Here is a 22531-nt window from a genome sequence, read left to right on the forward strand (position 1 = left end):
TCTTGAACGTGTAAATAGGAAGAAGTGGCTGCTGTTTAGAAATGTTGGGTTCAGCAATCTGGGCTCCTCTGGACCTTTACAGCTCATTGGCTGATTTGAAACCTGTGAGTTATGCCTTATTTTGTAGGGGTGTCTTCTGTAAATGTTTAAAAATTAATAAAGATACTTGAAAAAAGAACAGCCAAAGCATACTGGTATAGTTCTCTTACCTCGTGCCGGAAGATATTATATTCAGTCAGGATAACGTACAGATTTTATGATTCTTTTCCTTCCTTGGTTAAGGCTGCCTAAGTTGGGTTTATTACCCAGCATATTCTCAATAATAAATAGGGAAACATTCTGTTGTCGAACTACTAATACTTGGAAGATAGCCATTGTCCGTCCTGCCTTAAGGTCTTCTATCCCCATGCACTGCCAGCTGCTATCAAACTTGTGCTTTGTGTGCAAAATATAGGGAAAAAGTGGTACTAATGCAACTTACTCCATTTATTGGGAAAAAATTTTTTTTTTGCATTCTAGACAGTCTGGTTTTAGGTAGCAGCTCGGCCCAACCATTCTAACCACCTTACTCAGTGGATAAACACTCAATAGTCCTAGCTATGTCACTCAATCTTTTGGAAGCTTTTGATTTTATTGACCAATCACTTCGAGATCAGCAGAACTGTACTTACCTAGTTATTCTCGTTCATATCAAATTGTTCCTTTAAGGTTGCTACGAGGATTCTATTTCTGCTTCCCAGTTTCAATACCGTGATGTACCACAGGGTTCAGTCCAGTCTCCTATTCAACTTATTTCTAAGTTCACTAGTGTCCTTGATTCAAGAGAGAGGCATTTCTGCATACCTTTATGCTGATATTCTAATTTATCCAACTAACCCATTCTATACTGCAATAGATCCGCTTCAGGATTGCTTAAAATCAGTTTAGATTGAATTTTTCAAAATAAACCAGTATTAAATCCAGATAAAACTATTGTATGCTGGTTCAAAGGTTCTCTCCCTCAACCAATGTCCCCTATTGATCTTTTTGGGTCTTTAGTTACACCAGTTGATAACTTTCATTCTTGTACAATAACCTCTGGAAGCTTCACCATAGCTTAATCAACCTCTTCCAGCCTAGAAACTGTAGGAATACTTGAAACCAATTTTTAGCCCTTCCCTCTGGTCATTTCCGGCAGGCTACCCTAGAATATTCATTTACATTCCTACAGCCTGAGCTAAAGGGTCTATCTTTTCTGCTTGCACAAGAAGCAGCTCTTGCCGCTTTTTCCCCCATTGAATTTTAAAATGTGCTGTATCAGGCCTTTCTGATTAGAAAGGCTGCACCTGCTTCCTCCACTCAGACTGGTGCAGCAGATGGAGTCTGCACTTCCTCTGGATTCCAGCAAGTCTGGTTTCTGTTTCTGGGACACTTGAGAGCAGACAGGTGGTCCCCACCATCACTTCTCCCTCCTCTGTCCCTTTACTGTTGCAGCTTGTTTCTGGGGTGTCCACTAATGTGGACACTTGTTTGAATTTGATCAATCTTCATGCCCTCATTCTTTCTTAGGTTATCACGAGGTTAGATTATTGCAACATTATGCTGGTCTACCTCAATTTCTCTTTTAAAAAACTTCCAGCCCTCCAAAACATGGCCATCAGAGTCCTGTGTCAGGTTAAGCATTATGATCATATTTCCCATTCATTCCAAAAACTCCACTGGTTATGTTCAACAGAGGATCATAAGGTTTTATTTCTTACTTTTATGTTAAATCTATTTTATGGAAACTTCAATAAACATGAATACTCTTAAATTCTGTTCCAAACATACCCCCCCCCTATATCCTCACTACCCATCCCTTCCTTTTCCCATCCTACTTATCAGGTCCAAATAATCTATATAAATGAAAAAGAACTTAAAATGAAAACCCCACCAAACATACAGTAAATCCCTATATCACCATTAACTATAAAACTTAACTACCATTCTCTAGTCTACAGCAAATGCTTATCTTGCAACCTAGTAACGAGACGGGCCTTAATAATTACTGATAAAGCACTAAAGCTAAAAGGAGGCTGGACTCTGATACCTCCTTACTTAAACCATCATGAAGACCACAGAAGAAAGCATTGTACCCATACATACAATGTCCAGCAACCTGTGGACTCCACCCGCCTGGCATCTGAGCTGCAGACCAGCTCCCTGTGGGCGGCTGATGGCAGGAGCTTCCAAACCTCAGCCTAGCAACTGGAGCAGAGCACTGCCCTGCCCAGAAGAGGCCCCAAAATACCGACGGGAACACCTAGAGGGATGAAAAGTAGGGCACCCTGGAGGACTGGGGCCTGCAGTCCTGGCCATGAAATCATCCAGACCTTTGCCAAATAAGGTTGCTTCTGAAAAGGCAATCTGCTCAAAGTTGCCTTAGAGGACGGGATGCTGGAACACTGCAGGATCCACCGCTTCCTTTGTGCTGAAATAGAATAGGTCAAAACTTTACAGAAGACCTTCAGCATGTCAGGGCATTCACCATGTAGTAACCAGGGTCAGGATCATAGCATAGCTTGGAATGGCAAGCCCTAGTCACAAAGGAAGAGGCTGTCACCACTTTAATTCTGGTGGCCACCAAATCAAAAAGGTGCTTGATGATGAAATCCACTATGGTCCTGAACATCCTTCAAGACCCCCCCCCCTCCCCCAATCACTAGGGAGAGAAGCACGTTTAGTGACCTGTGCCACCAAGGAATCTACCTTTGGGAATGCAAAGCACTGGTTAAAAGCAGCCGCCATCAGATAAAGCCGAGATACGGCCTTAGCACATTGCAAGGGGCCCTCCAATGTCTCCCAAACATCAGTGAGAATCTTAACAATATCAGGATGATCAGGAAAGGAAGCAGACTGTGACCTCTGATCACTCATGAGGGAACATTCCGTAGTGGCAGGCTACCCAGCCTCAACTCCTGGAGGGACTCTGAGAACAAGTCCATCAGATGCATGGGCTTAAAAATTCTCTGCACCATGGGGTCCTCCCCCAGCTCCAGAGGTTCACGAGGGCTACAACAGTAACAGCATGGTCAGGGCAGCAATGTCTACCCTGGATACAGCCGGCACACTAATTGGGACCATAGGGGGGAAGCAGGGAAGAATCCCCATGCCCTGGGAGAGAGAGGTCCCCAAAGCTGGCAAGGACTTCTTAACCAAATACACCTGACACATGTTAATAAATTCAGGGGAAAACCCATCACCTGGGGTAGGAGCCGCCTCCTGCAGATCCTTCTTTGAACTTTTCTTGGAGGACCTGCGAGTTTTGGCCACCGAATTGCACTTGTGTTTCACCGAGGCAACAAGTGCGCACTCCATGGGGCCTGCAGTCTTCATTTTCCCCTGTCTGTGCACAGGAACAGCAGCAGATCCCCCTTCAGAGATAAGAGAGTACCCGACCCAATTTCACCCCCCTCATGAACTGTAGCACATGTGTAACATGGCTGCTCACCAGATAGCCATCCACCGCAAATGGGGCATGAATCCTCTGAATCCTGCCCTAAGAAGTCCATTTGAGCAGTTTTCTAACAAAAACGAAGCTTGCAGAGGCTAAAAATAACTTTTAAAAAAAAATTCAAGATAGTCGCCAAAGGTGCTATTTGTAATAAAAATTAGCCTGGGAAACCTTTAAAAACTGATTTTAGGAGTGGGGGACTAAGGCACACTTCCAAACCTACTAAAAACACAATTTTTAAGACACCCCCCCCCCCCCCCCCAAATCACTGATTCTAGCTGTCAGCCTTTTACTGACTGCCATGTGCTGCCTGGAACTGCTTACAGGGAGATCCTCTGCCTTAACAAGCAAGCAAATTGGACCGATGATCTTCGGACTGCTGCCCGCTCGCCCCCCTCCACCACTCTCGGACATCCCACAGACACACATGGCGGAGGAAACGCAGTCGGCCCGATCCTGGGAAAATCCCAACTGAGCCATGCAGCTTGCGCCCGACCTACTAGCGGACGAACCTGGAGTAAGCTCCCAAGGAAATGGTCCCCGAGCACCGATCTGAAGTGGTTCAGAGGATACACTGACAAACAGCCAACTTCCTGGGAGCAGACTTAGCGTAAAGTCTGCAATCTCCCACAGTCAGAGCTATCCCCGCTGGGAACCTCTGCAGCATGAGGGCTGAAAACGCGATTGAAAGGACTGAATTTAAAGAAAATAAACACGAGCACAATAGATAAGCTCCTACTGTATGGCTTTTAGGAAAGAAATTGATGTCCTGGAGGGCAGTTCTGAGGTAAGAGGGGAGGGGCTCAAGACTCTGTTATGAGGTTTCCTACAAGCTCTGGCAAGTATGGGAAAATAAACCCAGTAGTCCAGGAATAGTGGGATTGTACAAGAGTGAGCTTTCTGCCCACTTTAGCGGGAAAAGCCAAGGATTTATCACAATTTAAATCCCAAATAGTCTATACTCTCAAAGTTTCTATTAAGATGGGTAAAGAGACTTCAAAGTTTGTAATGCCATGGAATTACGAGAATATCTTCTTCTCAAACAATTCCTTATTCACCAAACCAGGTCCTGTGCCCCTTCAATAATCACTGCCTTGTTCTTCCTGGACCAAAGAGTGCACAACCTGAATTCGCCAGTTCCAGAGCTTTTTATTTTCTATCACCATTTCTTGGCATAATCTGCCATTAGTCTAATGGAAAGAGCAGAGCAGGCCTGCTCTGCTCTGCTCCTTTCCATTGGGCTTTGCTGTGATCTGTTCCGAAGCAATTTCTTCTTTGTGGTTGCTGGTAATGCCATTACATATTTGCAGTGAGTTATTGCTAAAGAAATTTATTGGCTTTAAAAACTGCTGCTTCAGCAGGTGCACAGTGGTGGCTAGGTATGAAGCCCCTTCAGACTTTGCACTCTCTCTCAACTTTTTTGTGTGTACTTGGTATTGCTGTTCTATCCAGTATATGGAGTTCTTTTCAATACTTTTATTACTTTGTAAACTGCTTGGTTCTGAAGATTTTTCATAAACTACAGTTTCGAGCAGCATTCAGACCCCAGGCATCACTAAATAGAAGCAACAGGCTGAAGGGGGTGCAAGTTAAGTCTCCCTCCTCAAGTTTGCAATTTCTTTATTTTGACCTGGCTGGGTTCCTCCTCTTCCAGCTTAGTTAGATGACTGGGCTATAGTGTCATAGGCTCTCCTCCAATCTAGCACTTTTACTGTAACAATTCTTGTTCAAGGTCTCAAAGTCTGCATAAGCATCACTACTCCACATGCTCTGAAATCCATCTCTCCCTGTCTCTGGAACAAAAGAGGAAACTGGGAATTAAAACCCAAGCGTGCCACTAAAAACTGGCCCATGTAACGTCATAGTAAAAAAAACCAAATAAAACCCAGTCAGAGATCCAGTATGAAGATGTCCAGCCCTTAGAAATCTAGAAAAGTTGCAGGAAGCTGGTTCAACCAAGCACAAAACATTTCAGCAATAAAGAATTTAATTTTGAAAGACTAGGCCAGACCCACAGTGGGAGCAATTCTATAACAGGAGCCCATCTGAAAAAGTCTACAGGGTTAAGTGGGGACCCCACCCTTGCAAATGCACACTATGCAAGCTAAACAGGTCTTTGCCCAATAGCATGAATATGCTGGTATGTAAACATTAGTGTCTGGGTTAAAAGAGTTGTCTGCAGTGTGACTGCTCAGCCTCAGAAGCTGCTCTTCTTTTGATACCTTCTAGAATTGATCAGTTACCCTCTACAAGCAGCCCTTCAAAACAGCCAACTGTCGCTAGTGTTTGTGCAAATCAGTCTAACCAGAGGTCCAGAAACTTCCTGCAGCAACAGACTTCGCCCTGGTAAATGACCAAGGTACAACCTCTTACCCTCCCCCAATCCTTTACTGCCTACTGCTGAGGCAGCCCATTTTCTCCTTCTAGAGTAGTAAAAGGACCTTAGAATCTCCCAAAAACTTAATTTTTCTTCCCTTTACTACAAATTTTTCCTACCACTGGGCCTGATTTTTATTCTGAACCATAAACTTAAAAAAAAGAATCCAGTCCGGCTTCTGACTTTTAGAAAGCTCTACATGTATCACCCATCTATTACATGCTGTAAATCTGCATGGCAGAGTCCAGCTCCCCTCAGGAGCAATATGAAAATACGCTGTAATTCTGTTGGAAATAGCTTTAAAAAATAATCTCTTAAATAGTCTGCATGTAAAAAAATTTCCCATTTCCTGCAACAGTCTTTAGTAGAAGCGTTTGTTTTTCTCTTTACGCTTCTGGAAAACAACAGCTCCCACCACTGCACAGACAATAATTCCCAGAAGAGCACAGAGCAGTAGCAAAAAGATTTTCCATCCAGTGAGTGGTCCACTGCGGAAGTTTCCAGTAGGATCATCTACATTGTCTGCCAAGAAAGGGACAAAAAACATTAAAGTCGTCAGCAGATAATGGTTCTTTGACTATTCCCTTTAGCCAGTCTTTCTAGTTATGCTCTAGTATGGCGATTGTTGTATAGAAATAAAGGTTAACAAACAAACACATACAAGGTATTGAACAAACTTAACTATGACACTTTTTTTTTTTTTTTTTAACCAGCTTTCAGGAGCTGAAGTCCCCTTCCTTATGCCATGACCTATGACATGACCTATGTTCCCTCTATGTTCGCTCATACATTTTAGGAGTGTCATTCACTAAAATACTTGCAAATCCAGAAAATTATTGGGTTTTAAACTTGTTGCTCACACAAAAACATTTTTTAATAGAATATGTTGCTCACATGAGAAAAAATTTGCACCCACCCAGCCAATCCTTAGAGGGAGTATTGGAAAAGAACCAACACTGTATAGTCTAGTGTTATCGTCTTTTGCAATACTTCCTCTTGGCCAGGTGGGTGCAGATTTTTTCTCATGTGAGCAATATATTTCTAAAGAAATTCAGTAATAAGCTAAAAAGGAAAAAATGAGAGGGACAGGTGGTCAGAAGGTGACCAAATGGTAGATTTTTATAGAGAGAATCCAAAGGGGGGGCAGCAAAAAGTCACTACAGTCCGGGCCACTTGCAGCAGACTGAACACAGACATGGAAGTGCCAGTTCATCCCCTGGATAGCTATCACTCAATTACTTTACTTTTTTAAACAAGATTTATTAAATGGCTCTTTACAGGCCTAAAAGATGGACACTGTCCAGGAAAAGGTCAGCTAGGTAAAGAGCAAGTATACTATGATCCAGGCAGGTCCAGGAAGCACCCGATTGGGCTGGTTTTCCATTGGAGGAGTCCTGAACCCTTACAGCGGGAGTCTTTCTTTCCTTAAATTCCTTCCAGTTTGACCTAACTAGCTAGACTATGCAGGGCTGCACTAAAGGGATAAGAATAGCCTTACTGGGTTCCATCAAGCCCAGTAGCCTGTTCTCACGGTGGCCAATCCAGGTCCCTAGTACATGGCCAAAACCCAAGATGTAGCAATATTCCATGCTACCGATAAAGGGCAAGCAGTGGCTTGCATCTGGATGGTCCAACTGAGAAAGACACCCTTGCCTGCTGCTTTCATAGGCATCACCTTTTGGGGACTTGAGCAGGCTGACGCTTGGCTCTATCTTGGTCCAGTCAATATTCTCCTCTTCAGGAGTGTGCTCCACCATCAGCTGGAATAGCTTCATGGAGATGACATCATGGTTGTCTAGAAATGCAGAGAAATATATCAGCCATACAGTGAAATAATCTACAAACACCATTTCAAAGTAGTAACACCATCAGTATCAAAATGATTAGGACAGCATGCTCATTCTGAGGACTGGGGAATAGAAAACTGGAGGCCAAAGAGAAGAGATAATGAACATTCAGTGGAGAGCATGCTGAGTCATGAAAATACAGCTCTCTAACTTTCTTCATTCTCCAAATTCAGACATGGTAAGGTTTGTCCCCCATAGAAAAAAACAAAAACTGCCCAGATGCTAGCAAGATGACATCCAGCTGATCTGAAGATTTACTTTTAGGACCGGATGTTAAATATTAACATTATTCTGTTTCTGCTGTTGCCACTTTGCTGCAATCGGTTTTGCAAAATTAAGTATAAATAAATCACTATTCTAACTAAAATCTTCATAAGTTTCACACAGGAAAAAAACCCAGCACAATTCTCCTATCAAGTACTACATTGGCTGCCAATGGAGGCGCGGGTGAAGTTTAAGTTTGGTTGCTTCTGTTTTAAGGCTTTGTTTGATTTAGCTCCCAAATATATAATTGAGCTTTTCTCTTTTGCAACCAACAGACATAAGAGAAACTCGCAACTGAATTTTGTTTTTCCGCCTATTAAGAGGATGTAAACTTTAAAAACATCATCAAAATCTTTTTTCCTATCAAGCAGCGTTATGGAGTAAGGATTTAGAACAATTGCTTTTGCTTACTGACACTTATGGGGAATTTAGGAGACATCTAAAAACATATCTGTTTTCGAAGTATTTAGGCAGCTAATTTGTAAAAATTTTATTATGCACTATTTTGATCATTTTAGTGTCTCTAATTATTGGCTTTTAACTTTTTTTAGTTCTATTCAACTTTTTATTGGGATTTTTTTTTTTAAAACTACTGTAAACCGCATAGAACTTTACGGCCTTGCGGTATATAAATTGATTTATTATTATTGTCAATGTTTTGATAAGGTGCAGCATGCATACAATATCACCATGAAGTCAGTATTAGGCCAAATGTGACCCGAATTCCTAAAGGTTTTTGATTCTACAAGACAGGGACATGTCAAAATCCAACTAAATCATTCAAAAATAGAAAGTGAAATGACAATAGATGAAGGCCATAAAGCCTATGCAGCCTGCCCATCAAAACCAATGAGTCTCTCCAATCTTTTCTCTCTGAGATGCTTGGTGCTTGTCCCATGCCTTTTTTTTTTTTTTTTAGAATATTGTTTTGGCCCCACCATCTCCATTGCTAGGCGGGCAGCTCCAAGCATTCATTATCTATGCTGTAAAGAATGCCACCAGCAGCTTCTGGAAGCATAAAGCACAGTTACTTACCGTAACAGGTGTTATCCAGGGACAGCAGGCATATATTCTCACATGTGGGTGACGTCATCTACGGAGCCCCGATGCGGAAGCATTTTCAAGCAGTCAGGGGGAGAGAAACCAAGCATTCAGATGAAGAGATTGAAGATTGGGATGTAACAGCGAACCCTGACCCTGTGATAGTAGAGAGGGAAACAGAGGCAGAGGCAGTGGATCTCTGACACTGAGTTGAAGTAGAAGGGAAAACCATGGCTGGCGTGGCCTGCGAGGGGCAATCAGGATCAGGGTGGCTTGTACTGTTTTCAGGTGGACAAGCGTCCGCAGTATCAGAGGAAACGGCAGGAACGCGTACAGGAACCTTCCCTCCCAGTCGAGGAGGAAGGCGTCGGCCTCGAGCCGGTCCGGGGAATACATCCAGGAGCAGAAGAGAGGCAGCTTGTGGTTGTGGGGTGATGCGAATAGATCTATTTGAGGCGTCCCCCACTTTTCGAACACCTGTCGTAGGATCTGAGAGTGTAGTGACCACTCGTGTGGCTGGAGGAGGCGGCTGAGTCTGTCCGCCAGACAGTTTTGTTCTCCTTGTATGTACACCGCTCGAAGGAAGGTGTTGTTGGAGATTGCCCATTTCCAGAGGCGCAGGGCTTCCCGGCAAAGGGACCAAGACCCTGTTCCCCCTTGTTTGTTTACGTAGTACATTGCTACCTGGTTGTCGGTTCGGATGAGAACCACTCGGTCGTGGAGCAGATGTTGAAAAGCTACAGCTGCGAGATAGATGGCCCGAAGCTCTAGCACGTTGATGTGGCAGCGACGGTCTTCTGCTGACCACATCCCTTGAGTGCGTAGGCCGTCTAGATGGGCTCCCCAAGCGTACTCCGACACGTCTGTGGTGAGTATCTTGCTGTGGGGTGGGGTGAGGAAGAGCAAACCTTTGGAAAGATTTGAAGAGTCGGCCCACCAGCGGAGCGATCGTTGCAAAGAAGGCGTCACTGTCACGGGGCGGTCGATCGGGTCCCGGTCTTGACGCCATTGAGAGGCCAGGGTCCATTGAGGAATTCTCAGATGGAGGCGGGCGAAGGGTGTGACGTGGACGGTGGAGGCCATGTGGCCTAGAAGAGTCATCTGCCGAGCTGATACTGAGGTCAGCAGGGAAAACCTTCGACTCAGACTTACTAACGCCTCTAGACGCGGAGGGGGGGAGGAAGGAACGGAGGCGAACCGTGTCCAGCGTGGCCCCGATGAACTGTAGGGACTGGGAGGGGCGTAGTTGGGATTTTGGGAAGTTTATCTCGAACCCCAGACTTTGTAGGTAGGTAATAGTCTGTTGGGTCGCTGAGATAACCGCTTCCCTGGACGGGGCTTTGATCAGCCAGTCGTCCAGGTAGGGGAATACCTGGAGGCCCTGGGAGCGTAAGGTTGCTGCGACTACCACGAGGCACTTGGTGAAAACCCGAGGTGACGATGCTAGGCCGAAGGGGAGGACACGGTATTGTAGGTGCCCGTCCCCTACCTGAAAACGCAAGAACTTGCGGTGAGCGGGGTGCACTGGAACATGTGTGTACGCCTCCTTGAGATCGAGGGAGCAGAGCCAGTCGCCCTCGTCGATCAGGGGGTAGAGTGTCGGTAGGGAGAGCATCCGAAATTTTTCCCGTACCAGAAATTTGTTGAGGCATCTCAAGTCTAGTATTGGGCGTAGGTCTCCCGTTTTTTTCGGTACCAGGAAGTAACGGGAGTAGAAGCCCTTCCCCCGTTGGTCGGGGGGAACCTCCTCCACTGCTCTCAGGCGAAGCAGGTCTCGAGCTTCGGAGAGGAGTAGGGGTAGCTGCGTCCGGTTGGGAGGACAATTCCTTGGGGGGTTGTCCGGAGGGATGGCCCTAAAGTTGAGAGAGTATCCTGATGAGATCACGCCAAGGACCCATGCGTCCGACGTGACTTGTTCCCAGCGAGGGTAAAAGGCTTTGAGCCGACCCCCGATGGGAAAGGGGTCTGGTTCTATGGCGGAGGGGGCCTGCCCCCTTCCACGTATCCCGTCAAAAGGACGGGGATGGTTTGGTAGTCGCAGGCGGTTGGGACTTGGGCATGGCCCGGTGGTGGGCTTGCGGACACCTGGGTGGGGGCCGCGAGAAGGCAGGGGTGGATTTTTGTGGGTAGCGGCGCGGAGGGGCCCTATACGGCCTGGATGCGGGCGGTTTGGGCTTTTGTCGGACGAGGGAGGCAAACGAACGTTCATGTTCGGAGAGGCGTTTTGTAGTTGCCTCGATAGTGTCATCGAACAGTTCTTTTCCCACGCAGGGGAGGTTAGCCAACCGGTCCTGTAAGTTGGGATCCATGTCGACCAGGCGTAGCCAAGCTAGTCGGCGCATGGCGATAGCAAAGGCTGCCTCTCTGGAGGAGAGTTCGAAGCCATCGTAGGCCGCGTGGAATAGATGGAGGCGTAGGTTGGAGAGGGATTCCAATAGCAGGCTAAACGCTCCTTGGCGGGAGGCCGGTAGGTCAGTCTCAAAGGCTCTCAGTAGTCCAATGAGGTGTTTGAGGTAGGATGTGAAGGTGAAAGTGTAGCTTTGCACCCTAGAGGCCATCATCGCATTTTGGTATAGTCTCCTGCAGAACTTGTCTAGGGTTCGGCCTTCTCGGCCTGGGGGGACCGCCGCTGAGACCCGGGAGGGGTGGGCCTTTTTTAAGGAGGATTCTACTAACAGCGACTGGTGGGAGAGCTGCGGTTGTTCAAAACCCGGAAAGGGTACTGTGCGGTACTTGGCCTCCATTTTGGAGGGCACGGCTGTGACCATATAGGGGGTCTCCAGGTTCCTGAAGAGAGCCTGTTGGAGTATCGGGTTAGGCGGTAAGCGAAGGGACTCTCTGGGCAGTGATGGCATATCCAGTTCCGCTAGGTACTCTTTAGAGTATCTGGAGTCGGACTGGAGGTCTAAATTCAAAGCATGGCCCATGTCCTGGACAAAGCGTGAGAAGGATGGTCGGGATGTTCCCGAGGCCCCGTGCGGGGTCGGTGAACGAGACCTCCGTCGGGAGGAGAAGGAAGGGGAGGCTTCCCTCGAGTAGCGAGGTTCCTGCTCCGATCCAAGCTCCGAGACCGGGGAAGCACTGTGAAAGTGTTCCGGGGTCGTGGATCTCCGACGTCTCGAGGAGCCCCTCGGAGATGATGCCGGGGTTCGGGGTACCGATCGATGTCGAATCGGTGACCTCGACCCGGACTCCCTCGGTGAAAGCCCGAGACCTCGGATCGGAGCCCCGGTCCGAGGGGGAGTTCGGAGGATGCGTGGGTTGGAGAGTGATAACTCTGCCACCCTCAGCGGTCCCGTACGAGGTGTAGGTGAACGGCCTCGTAGAGGGCAACCCTGGGCCTTCTTAGAGGTACGGCGGTTCGAGGTTTCTGTCAGTTTGGGCCGACGTTTTGCCCTGTGGCGGTCTGTGGAGGGAGAGCGCCTCGGCGAGGAGTCCAAGGAGGATGAGATGCGGCGAAGTTTGCGCACTTTTCCCCGAGGTGGCTCGACGCGAGGCTCAGGCTGGTCTGGCACATGCAGGGTCGAGGTCGAGGCAGAGGCCGGTTGTAGATGGGCCATCGCAGCGGACAGCTCCGACGAGATCATTGCTCGGAGTAGGTCCTGGAAGACGGGCACGGACAGCATCGAAGGCATGTCGCCTGCCTCGGTGCGCTCCACCGGGGGCGACCTCGTATCAGAGTATTCCCGTGTGGTGGAGGCACGGCCCGAAGGCTTGGAGGGCTTCGTCGGGGCTGTAAGCATGGGACTTCCGCCATGCGTCGCCGGTGTCCCCGAGGTTGGTTTCTTCGCTGGTACAGAACCTGAAGAGGGAAGAGGGGACTTACCCGGAGCCGAGGCTTTCTGTTGTCCCGAGGACTTCAGAGTCGAGTCTCAAGGCGATGCCGAGGTATTCGGGGCCGAGGTCAAGGCCGAGGCCGACCTCGAGGCCGAGGTAGAGGGTTGGTCTGGGGCGAAAAGATCCGCCATGCGGGCTTTCCTTCGACAGAGGGCCCGGTTCTGGAAAGTAGCGCACTGGGGGCAGGAGTCGGTTGGATGAGCGGCCCCCAGGCAGAGGATGCACCGGCGATGCGGGTCTGTGATGGAAAGAAGCCGCTCGCACCGGGTGCACTTTTTAAAGCCGGTCAAAGGCCGGGACATAGAATCGAAAGTGGCCGCGGCTCGAGTAGCCACGCGGCCACGGGGACCCGGAAGCCTCCGGGTCGGTCAAACGAAGCAGGAATCAAGTTGAAGAAGGTAAAACTTTTGCGCACAGCGACTTAAACGATGAAAAAACAAGAAAATCACGGTGCTAGAAGGCAGTTGGGGCAGAGCCTGAAAAAACACGACTTCTTGGCTCAGCGGAAAATTTTGAACTGGAGACCACGAGGGGATGCACCCCCTAGTGGAGCAGGAAGGCACGCTTGCGTGGAGCAGCAGAGCAAACTTAAATCTTCAATCAAGTTTGCTTGAAAATGCTTCCGCATCGGGGCTCTGTAGATGACGTCACCCACATGTGAGAATATCATGCCTGCTTGTCCTGGGATAAATAGCGATACTCCTTTATCCTGCTTATTTGCTGCTGGTGCAGTGGTGTACCCTCCTCTACTAACTAGTTAATTATATTTGCACAGAGTTCAACTCATGAGTTGCCAGATTATCTACAAGACAGAACGGAGCCTGAAAGTGCAGCAGAACTTGGAATCCTCAAGGCGACTCCATGAACTTTCAGGCTGGGCTTTTAAAAAAAAGTGTGACCTGGGATCTCTGGCTTTTCTTACTTATATTTTTCTTTGAAATATTCAATATTAGTCAAACAAAACATCTTTCCAGACACTGGTTACACAAAGAAAGAGACGATAAAACAAAACAATGTACCCCCCCCTCCTATTCAGCTAGTAGGCCATCCCTTTTCTCCTTGCTTTAGTTCTTCTCACATGGCATAGCACCCTCTATCATACTACAACCACTCTATGCCACAAAAGAAAACCAAAAATTGGTATAAACTCAGCAGTTAGTCCTCAAACTCCATTGTCTAAGTTGGGCTTCCTTGTTCCCAAAGCACAGGCCACTCTCCTCCCCTGCTGGTCACTCCAAGGAGTATTTCATATGGTCCCATCAAAACTGCTGCTTCCTCCCAATTAGTATTGTGGAAAACTTTTGCTGTGTTCTGCTGACTCTCTGGCTTGCTCTTCTCCCCGTCCTTAAAAGCAGTTACCTAACATTTTATTCTTCCTTCTGACAGGGGCCAGAATCTTCTCCAAATTGCTGACTTCTGTATTCCGAACTCCTTCCACCCTCATCTTATGAGTGCTTGTCCCAAAGTCTCTCCTAGCTATTCAAAGTATCCTGCATTCTAGTTATTTACACCGCGGATGTATCTGAAAGTCTCTTTCACATATTTCAATCATGAAGTCTGTTTCTGTATGCTTTACAACAAAAGACCACTAACCTTATCAGCAGCTGCCTCTACACTGGTTCTATCTAGATTATATCCTTTTGAAGGTGTGGTCTCCAGAAATAAACCCCAAATTAGATCTGCTTTGTCACCTGTCTTTTCCTGCTGGCCAATCCTCTTCATGTGCACCCAAGCATCCTGATTTGGGTCATTGTATCTGAACACATGGCTTGGAAAGCCCATACTTGAGGCCACTACATACGCAGACTTTAGAAAATCCCCCCAAACTCAACTGTTTAACAAATTCTAAATTCCCATACCCAACTCTTCCTCACCATGACCCTCTTCCACACCTCGCCCCCCAATCCAAGGTCCGAAACTAACTTATACTTTCCACCTTGAATCTCATGTACTGACATAATGTATCTTTATTGTAACCCACCTGTATCCCATGCACTGACAAAATGCACCTTTATAGTATACCACTTGCATTGTAACCCACTTGTATCCCATGTACTGAGAAAATGTATCTTTACTGTAAACCACTTGCATCCCATGTACTGACTAAACGTATCTTTATTGTAAACCATTTGTATCCCATGTACTGTCAAAAAGTATCTTTATTGTAAACCGCTTCGAACTTCACGGTATAGCGGTATATAAGAAATAAATTATTATTATTTATAAATAGGTAGAGAAACCAATCACCCCTGGTTCTAACTCTTCTTTCATTTAAAGAAGTACTTCACTACCCCCTTGGGCTTTTGCAGTCCAAATGTACAACCCTGCATCTTTTTTAAGCATTACATCTTCGCTGCTAAATTCTAGACTATTTCTCAAGTTTCACTAGATCCATCATCATGTTTTCCACACCTTGCTGGGTTATCTACCCTCTTGCCAATTTTGGCAGTATTCACAAATAAGCAACCTTTACCAGCAACCCTTGCCCCACAAGGATGGGTCCCGTTCCTTACGACTAAAGCCCCCCTTTCCTCTTGGATAAGGGAGTCGTTTCCCACAGGCAGCACATGAGATACACCTGCAGAGCTATGGACTAAATAGGTACATTAGTCTTTATCTGCCATCATTTACCATTCTAATAGAACAGCTTAAAGAGCAATTTCAGTAGAGAAGATGTTGTAAATAAGGGGTGTGGATGTTATCAGGAGCACTTTCTTACTCTAGTTCTAAACTAGACCAAAGAATTAAGGCAACAGAAGTTCAGAATATAAATCTGAAATTAAGTTCTGAGCAGTGTATACAACTTAAGCAAGGGTTTCCTTCTGCATACACAGACTGACAAAGCTTGTATAAACTGCATTGGTTTGTTGAATCAAAAAAGTGTATTGATTTTACAATATATAAATTCAACAAATGGTAGGAACATATTGCAACTACCACCTTTGCTTACAATACAGAACCACAGGCCTCATCATAGCCCCTCCCCCAAACCCCAGAAATCAGGTCACTGCCCTACCTTTGCCCACAGGGGCTCTGTATCCAGCTAATATGTATATAGAGTCAGACTACACCAATTTAAGAATTTGACAGGCAGACATTGACACCTCAATTGAAACTAAGCAGCAGTTTGTTGCCTAAAGCAGAGTGAGGAGCAACTGGTATCTACAGAAACAGAGAAGAGCTGAACCTCCAAGAATTTTCAGGTTAAGAGAACTCACCAGACAAGTCCCCTGTAGCTGCAGAGGCTCCAAAAAAATAGCCAGTGGGCAAACGAACTCCTGAGATATCAATGCAGTTCTTCCATTCACTTTTATCTTCTAGATCAGTCATCACCTGCAGAGGTCATAAGAGAAAAGAGTGATGATAGAAATAGCAAGTGAGAGCATGATACGTAAAGCTAGAGCAACAAGAACCAGCAGCTCACCGTCAGTCTGCTTCGTGAATAGCGGATGGCCAGAAAGGTGTCGTGGTTCTGGTTGCGCAGATCTGCAGTGCAGCCTGCTAACTCCACACTGCGCCCATCCTTACTGTGCTCATATTCCATGGAACCATTGTTCACCATCACCGAGATATAAGGGAATACCCGCTAGAGAGACAGACAATTGCCAATCAGCAGACATCTACTACCACTTTGAGACACACCCGGAAGCTTATACTTGAGAACTTTTATTATGAAGGGCAGCAAGAGCCAAGGCAAAGTAGGAATGGACCAGACTCACATCTTGAGATGATGTGGATGAGAGAACCGACGCCATCTAATTCAGGACATTAGAAACAGACACACAAAATGGCAGGAACCCCAGAGACTGCACTAATTCTTACCTCTGTCGTTTCATCATTGGGGTACGTATCAAGAAAGATAGCCAGACCATGAAATTTGTCTTTACTTCCAAATACAGGACCTGGAAGACAAAGAGAGATAGCTTTCTCCTCTTCTGAATGCTATTGCAGAAAGTGAACACCACTCAGTCTGAAATAGTGCATGAGAAAAAGGACAGCAAACCCAGTGATAGGGTCTGAAAGAGACCTTGGCAACAGTGACAGAAACAACAAATACTTGGAGCAATACAGAGGAAGGGCAAGCTGTACCTGGAGAAAGTCTGTCTCTGGTGTACCACAATGCTATGCCATCTCCATGCAGGTTCTTCTTCCCAGCCCCGTGAATGTGGAACTGGACATGCAGCTCCCAGTCCTTTAGGAAACAAGGCTACAAGAAAAAATAAAGGTGTGATTTCAGGAGTGCTCTTTGTGGATTTTATTATATGCGCAATATCGTAATTTCATTTACATGTTATACCAAGAAATAAATTAAATAGAATAAGCTAACACTCTAGAAATAATTAATAGTAGTAGTTAAGCAGTTTATTTGAAACAATTTTATTGATGATTGCACAACTGTATAGAACAAAATGCATCAATAAATCACCCATTTTGCTTATGGGTACAACATATTATTCAACATCCCTTTCTTTCTCCCCCTCAATGTTTGCCCTCTGGTCCCATGTATAGTGGTAATGATCTATGGCCGAGTCCCCAGCCTATTTAGAAAATAGCTGTGTGTTCGTGGCCCGTAGACTGAATAAAAGTTAGTCCGCAATCCCTAAATTCAAGGAGCAGTAAATTCCTGCAAGTGATTCCTCCAGGTCCAATATTGTAGGATACATTTTTTACCCAAAATACAAACCTTTATATTATAACCCAGAGTCTGGAGCCTTTCCCCTGCTACCTGTCCTAGGAGGATGCCTCTTGGGTGTAAACAAATAGTCCTTTGCAAAATGCCACCTGATATCCCAAAACTTCCTTCCAAAAGCCCGCTATCCCAGGGCAGCTCCACAAAGCATGCATGAAGGAATTAGTCGCTTTCTGACATTGCCCACAAAAGTCCAATGGAATCCTACCCATCAGAAAAAGTTGAGATTGTGAGATATCTGCACAACAAAGTATGGACACTCCCTTAATTCTGCCGATGTCATCCACATAGGGATAAGTTGCAAGAGTTGCTGGAATTCAGAGACTGTCAACTCAACCCCCAGATCTGTGGACTACTTGTCCAGAATCTTGAAGAAGTTTTTTAAGGGTAGGTTCTGTGCTAATTTTTTATACAACCCTGAAATAGACAAATGAGCCTCTTCAGTGGGAATTATTAAGTTACCTAATCATTTGGCAACTTCCGCTGTCAGCGAAGACGTCAGCAAGGACTGCACATTATGTTCTAAAGGACTCTGGCCAAGTGTTCCCCGGACCACCAAAGGAACCTGGAGGAATCGTAGCCCCCTGAAAGGACTGCATGCGTTGGTAGAACAACCTCTGGAAGGAAAGGAGGTCACACCCCAGGCAGGGCAGTACCTACAAAAAGTCCCTGGGCAGAACTACCTCGCAAAGCCTGGCCTCCGGCAACCGAGGCACCTTAGAGTCACTCAAGGACTGAACCAGCTTATTCAACTCCTCCCCAAAGAGAAAGGAGCCCCAAAAGGGAAACTTATTGAGCTTAGCCTTAGATGCAGCATCCGCCAGCCAACCCCGAAGCCACAAGGTACAGCGGGTCATTACACTGAGAGCCATGCAACAGATTATACATGGCATCAGAGAGATAAGAAGCTCCCAGCTCAATCTTAGCCACTTCCTGATCCAGTCAGCCATCTCACGATCAAGAACTCTCTCAGACCACCAGAAACAAGCCCGGGCTACTAAACCACCACAAATCACTGCCTGGACAGCCACATCAAAACTTCATTTAAGTAGAGCCTCCATTTTACGGTCCTGAGCGTCTCTCAGGGTCGAGCCACCTTCCACTGGCACTGTATGTCTGGGCGCAATAGGTGAGATCACAGGAGACTTAAAGGTTTCTCTATCCCCATCAGAAATGGGGTACAGTCTGGCCATGGATCACTTCAAGCAAAAAGGCCCATCCGGAACTTTCCATTGAGCATGTACTACATCCCAAATATCCTGATGCATAGGGAAAGAGCGGGATGCTGACCAGATCCCTCTAAGAAGAGGGTCCACCACATGAAGGGGGTCTTTAGCTTCCTCTTCAAAGTGTAAAACTGAAGACCTCTGAAGAATGAGCTCCTGCAACTCTTCCCTATGAAAAATGAACACAACTGACGCATCCTCGCCAACCGGCACATCTGAAAAATCTCCATCCAAAACATCAGGCCCCCCTAACGGATCAGCCAGAAAATAATCCTTGTCCCAAGACCCCTGCAGCCGCTTGGAGGCTTAGGGGGCTGGACAGAGGCAGCCGCAGCAGGCCCCCAGCCACCTGTAAATATGCCTTGCACATGGCTAACGTAAAACCAAGGCCAAACAAATCCCAGCGGCAATCCAGAAAACATATCCGGAGCAGAAGACACATTTAAGACCTGTTCCTGTCTCTCTAAGAAAAGAGGAAGGTCGCCTGAGGCTGTGGGCAAAATGGACGCATTTCCCACCAAAACCGAGGGAAGGGCCATCACTAAACTGTCATCTGAAACAATATGCAGCATCGAAGCCAAACTCAAACCCGCCACTAGAGAAACACTGCTAGCAGCCCCAGCCAAAGCGATAAGGGAATCCCCAGCGTCCCACAACACCAAATCTGCCATGAAATTTTCCGCCCCTGAGTTTGAGCGGGTGCTCTCTTGTGGCCGAGGGTCCCTTGAGAAAGAAAATATCATCTTCCACTCGACACGTCCCGTGAGGTACTTAAATGTTTCGATCATGTCTCCCCTCTACCTACGTTCCTCGAGAGTGTAGAGTGCATGATGTTGTTCTAGAGACAGTTATGTACTGTTTCATTCAGATTTTAGGGGGGTGGGAGGGGGGTGAGTGACCATTGGGGGATGGTGGGGGTGGGGGTCATACCTTCATGCATCTAGTGGTCGTCTGCATCAGTTTAGGTACCTTTGTGTTATTTAGATGCTTCTAAAACAGATTTAGCTCCAGACGTCCAAGTTCCGTCCTGAACAAGGTTCAATTATAGGTGCAGGACATCCAAGTCTAAGCCTGCCCAAAGCCACACACAACATACCTAGTGAGGAGAGCTGCTGCCTCAGCCACAAGGTTATGAGATCAAATCCCAGTACTGCTCTTTGTGAATCTGGGCAAGTCACTTAATCCTCCATAGTCCTAGGTACAAAATAAGTACTTGTATATATGTAAACTGCTTTGAATGGTAACCACAAAAAAAGGTGGTATACAAGTTCCATTCTCCTAACACGCCCCCCTGGATCTTTGGATGCACAGCGGCTGGGGATATTTCACAAGGCGTCCTGAAAGTCAGTTTTGAAAATCAGAATTTGGATGTTCCGGTGATTAGGACATCCAAGTGCTGACATGAATGTCTTTCTGTTGATTATGAGCCCCATAGGTACTAAACGCATCATTACACACCGGTTACAAATGTAGGCTATATATAATCACAGGGTACTCTTATGAGTCATCTTTCCTACGCAGACAGTTCTACTTACTGATCTGTTCCAGATAGAGCCCTGACGGCTGTGTTCATCAGGAGTCAGACGCACATACTGGCTGGTCAGCATAGTGCTGCCCCCAAAGTCCCAGAGTGGCATTGAACTAGAGCCAACTCCTAGAGTTTGGACACAAAAACACATGAATTTGGGAATTAAAGAGATGAGATGAGAAGCAGACTCACCATCCTCCCCTTCTTCTCCTGGGATCTCAACATGCCTTTTCACCCACTTCTCCCTTTCTTTCAACCCTGCCCTCCACCCCACATGACCCCTCTCCTCCCTTTCTTCCAAACCTGCCCTCGCTCCTATCTTTCAACCCTGCCCCCTACCCTGTATGTCCCCTCTCCCGTTCCTCCAACCTTGCCCCCTACCCTGTATGTCCCCTCTCCCGCTCCTCCCTTTCTTCCAACCTTGCTCCCCATCCCCTGCTCCTCCCTATCTTCCAACCCTGCATGTCCCCTCTCCCGTTCCTCCCTTTCTTCTAATCCTGCCCCCTACCCTGTATGTCCCCTCTCCCGTTCCTCCCTTTCTTCCAACCTTGCCCCCTACCTGTATGTCCTCTTCTGCTCCTCTCTATCTTCCAACCCTGCCTGCATGTCCCCTCTCCCGCTCCTCCCTTTCTTCTAACCCTGCCCCCTACCCTGTATGTCCCCTCTCCCGTTCCTCCCTTTCTTCCAACCTTGCCCCCTACCCTGTATATCCCCTCTCCCGCTCCTCCCTTTCTTCCAACCTTGCTCCCCATCCCCTGCTCCTCCCTATCTTCCAACCATCCATGTCCCCTCTCCCGCTCCTCCCTTTCTTCCAACCTTGCTCCCCATCCCCTGCTCCTCCCTATCTTCCAACCCTGCCCTGTATGTCCCTTTTCCCGTTCCTCCCTTTCTTCCAACCTTGCCCCCTACCCTGTATATCCCCTCTCCCGCTCCTCCCTTTCTTCCAACCTTGCTCCCCATCCCCTGCTCCTCCCTATCTTCCAACCCTGCATGTCCCCTCTCCCGTTCCTCCCTTTCTTCTAATCCTGCCCCCTACCCTGTATGTCCCCTCTCCCGTTCCTCCCTTTCTTCCAACCTTGCCCCCTACCTGTATGTCCTCTTCTGCTCCTCTCTATCTTCCAACCCTGCCTGCATGTCCCCTCTCCCGCTCCTCCCTTTCTTCTAACCCTGCCCCCTACCCTGTATGTCCCCTCTCCCGTTCCTCCCTTTCTTCCAACCTTGCCCCCTACCCTGTATATCCCCTCTCCCGCTCCTCCCTTTCTTCCAACCTTGCTCCCCATCCCCTGCTCCTCCCTATCTTCCAACCATCCATGTCCCCTCTCCCGCTCCTCCCTTTCTTCCAACCTTGCTCCCCATCCCCTGCTCCTCCCTATCTTCCAACCCTGCCCTGTATGTCCCTTTTCCCTTTCCTCCCTTTCTTCCAACCTTGCCCCCTACCCTGTATATCCCCTCTCCCGCTCCTCCCTTTCTTCCAACCTTGCTCCCCATCCCCTGCTCCTACCTATCTTCCAACCCTGCCCTGTATGTCCCTTTTCCCGTTCCTCCCTTTCTTCCAACCTTGCCCCCTACCCTGTATATCCCCTCTCCCGCTCCTCCCTTTCTTCCAACCTTGCTCCCCATCCCCTGCTCCTCCCTATCTTCCAACCCTGCATGTCCCCTCTCCCGCTCCTCCCTTTCTTCCAACCCTGCCCCCTACCCTGTATGTCCTCTTCTGCTCCTCCCTATCTTCCAACCCTGCCTGTATGTCCCCTCTCCCGCTCCTCCCTTTCTTCCAACCCTACCCCCTACCCTGTATGTCCCCTCTCCCGCTCCTCCCTTTCTTCCAACCTTGCTCCCCATCCCCTGCTCCTCCCTTTCTTCCAACCCTGCCCCCCACCCCGCATGGCCCATCTCTCCCTCACCCTGGTAGGGTTTAATCAGCGAATGCTCCCGCTTCATATACTCGCTGCTCCCGTCCGTCACGTCCGCCAGGACCACCTGCAGCCGAATGGCCACCAAGAAGAGCAGCAACGAACAGAGCCACCCATTGCCTCCCCAGCATGACGCCGCCATCTTCAACCCCTGCAAGCGCCTCACTTCCGCAAAGACGTCACTTCCGTTTACCCTCTGAGATTTGCAGCGCGATCCCACAAGAGGGACACGGCGCGTGACGTAACCAGCCAATCAATGGCTAGCGAATCACAAATTGTAACCAATGAGACCAAAAGAAAGGCCGCGCGTGCGCATGTGCATTTGCTCTGGAAGTCCAC

The 22531-nt window shown here is 47.5% G+C and overlaps 1 protein-coding gene across 1 annotated transcript; it reads right to left on the minus strand.

The window, feature by feature from the left end:
• Nucleotides 1–444: 444 nt before the first annotated feature.
• Nucleotides 445–22404, minus strand: LMAN2 (lectin, mannose binding 2). Its single transcript, XM_033927030.1, has 8 exons — nucleotides 22184–22404; nucleotides 20290–20408; nucleotides 16928–17045; nucleotides 16661–16740; nucleotides 16263–16424; nucleotides 16057–16171; nucleotides 7525–7644; nucleotides 445–6371 (listed from the first exon to the last, which is right to left on the minus strand). The coding sequence occupies exons 1-8, from the start codon at nucleotides 22332–22334 to the stop codon at nucleotides 6211–6213; spliced, it is 1026 nt and encodes a 341-aa protein (XP_033782921.1). The 5' UTR covers nucleotides 22335–22404; the 3' UTR covers nucleotides 445–6210.
• Between the last annotated feature and the right edge of the window lie 127 nt (nucleotides 22405–22531).

Source organism: Geotrypetes seraphini, chromosome 18, assembly GCF_902459505.1.
Source record: "Geotrypetes seraphini chromosome 18, aGeoSer1.1, whole genome shotgun sequence".
NCBI classification, from domain to species: Eukaryota; Metazoa; Chordata; class Amphibia; order Gymnophiona; family Dermophiidae; genus Geotrypetes; species Geotrypetes seraphini.

Bases quoted from the DNA above. Each gene is read 5' to 3' on its own strand.
- LMAN2 (XM_033927030.1), bottom strand. From the start codon at position 22,334: ATGGCGGCGTCATGCTGGGGAGGCAATGGGTGGCTCTGTTCGTTGCTG. The intron at 17,046-20,289 runs GTAAGTAGAACT...TTTTTCTTGTAG, and splicing joins GCTCTATCTGGAACAGATCA to CCTTGTTTCCTAAAGGACTG. The intron at 16,425-16,660 runs GTAAGAATTAGT...CTGTCTCTCTAG, and splicing joins CCAATGATGAAACGACAGAG to CGGGTATTCCCTTATATCTC.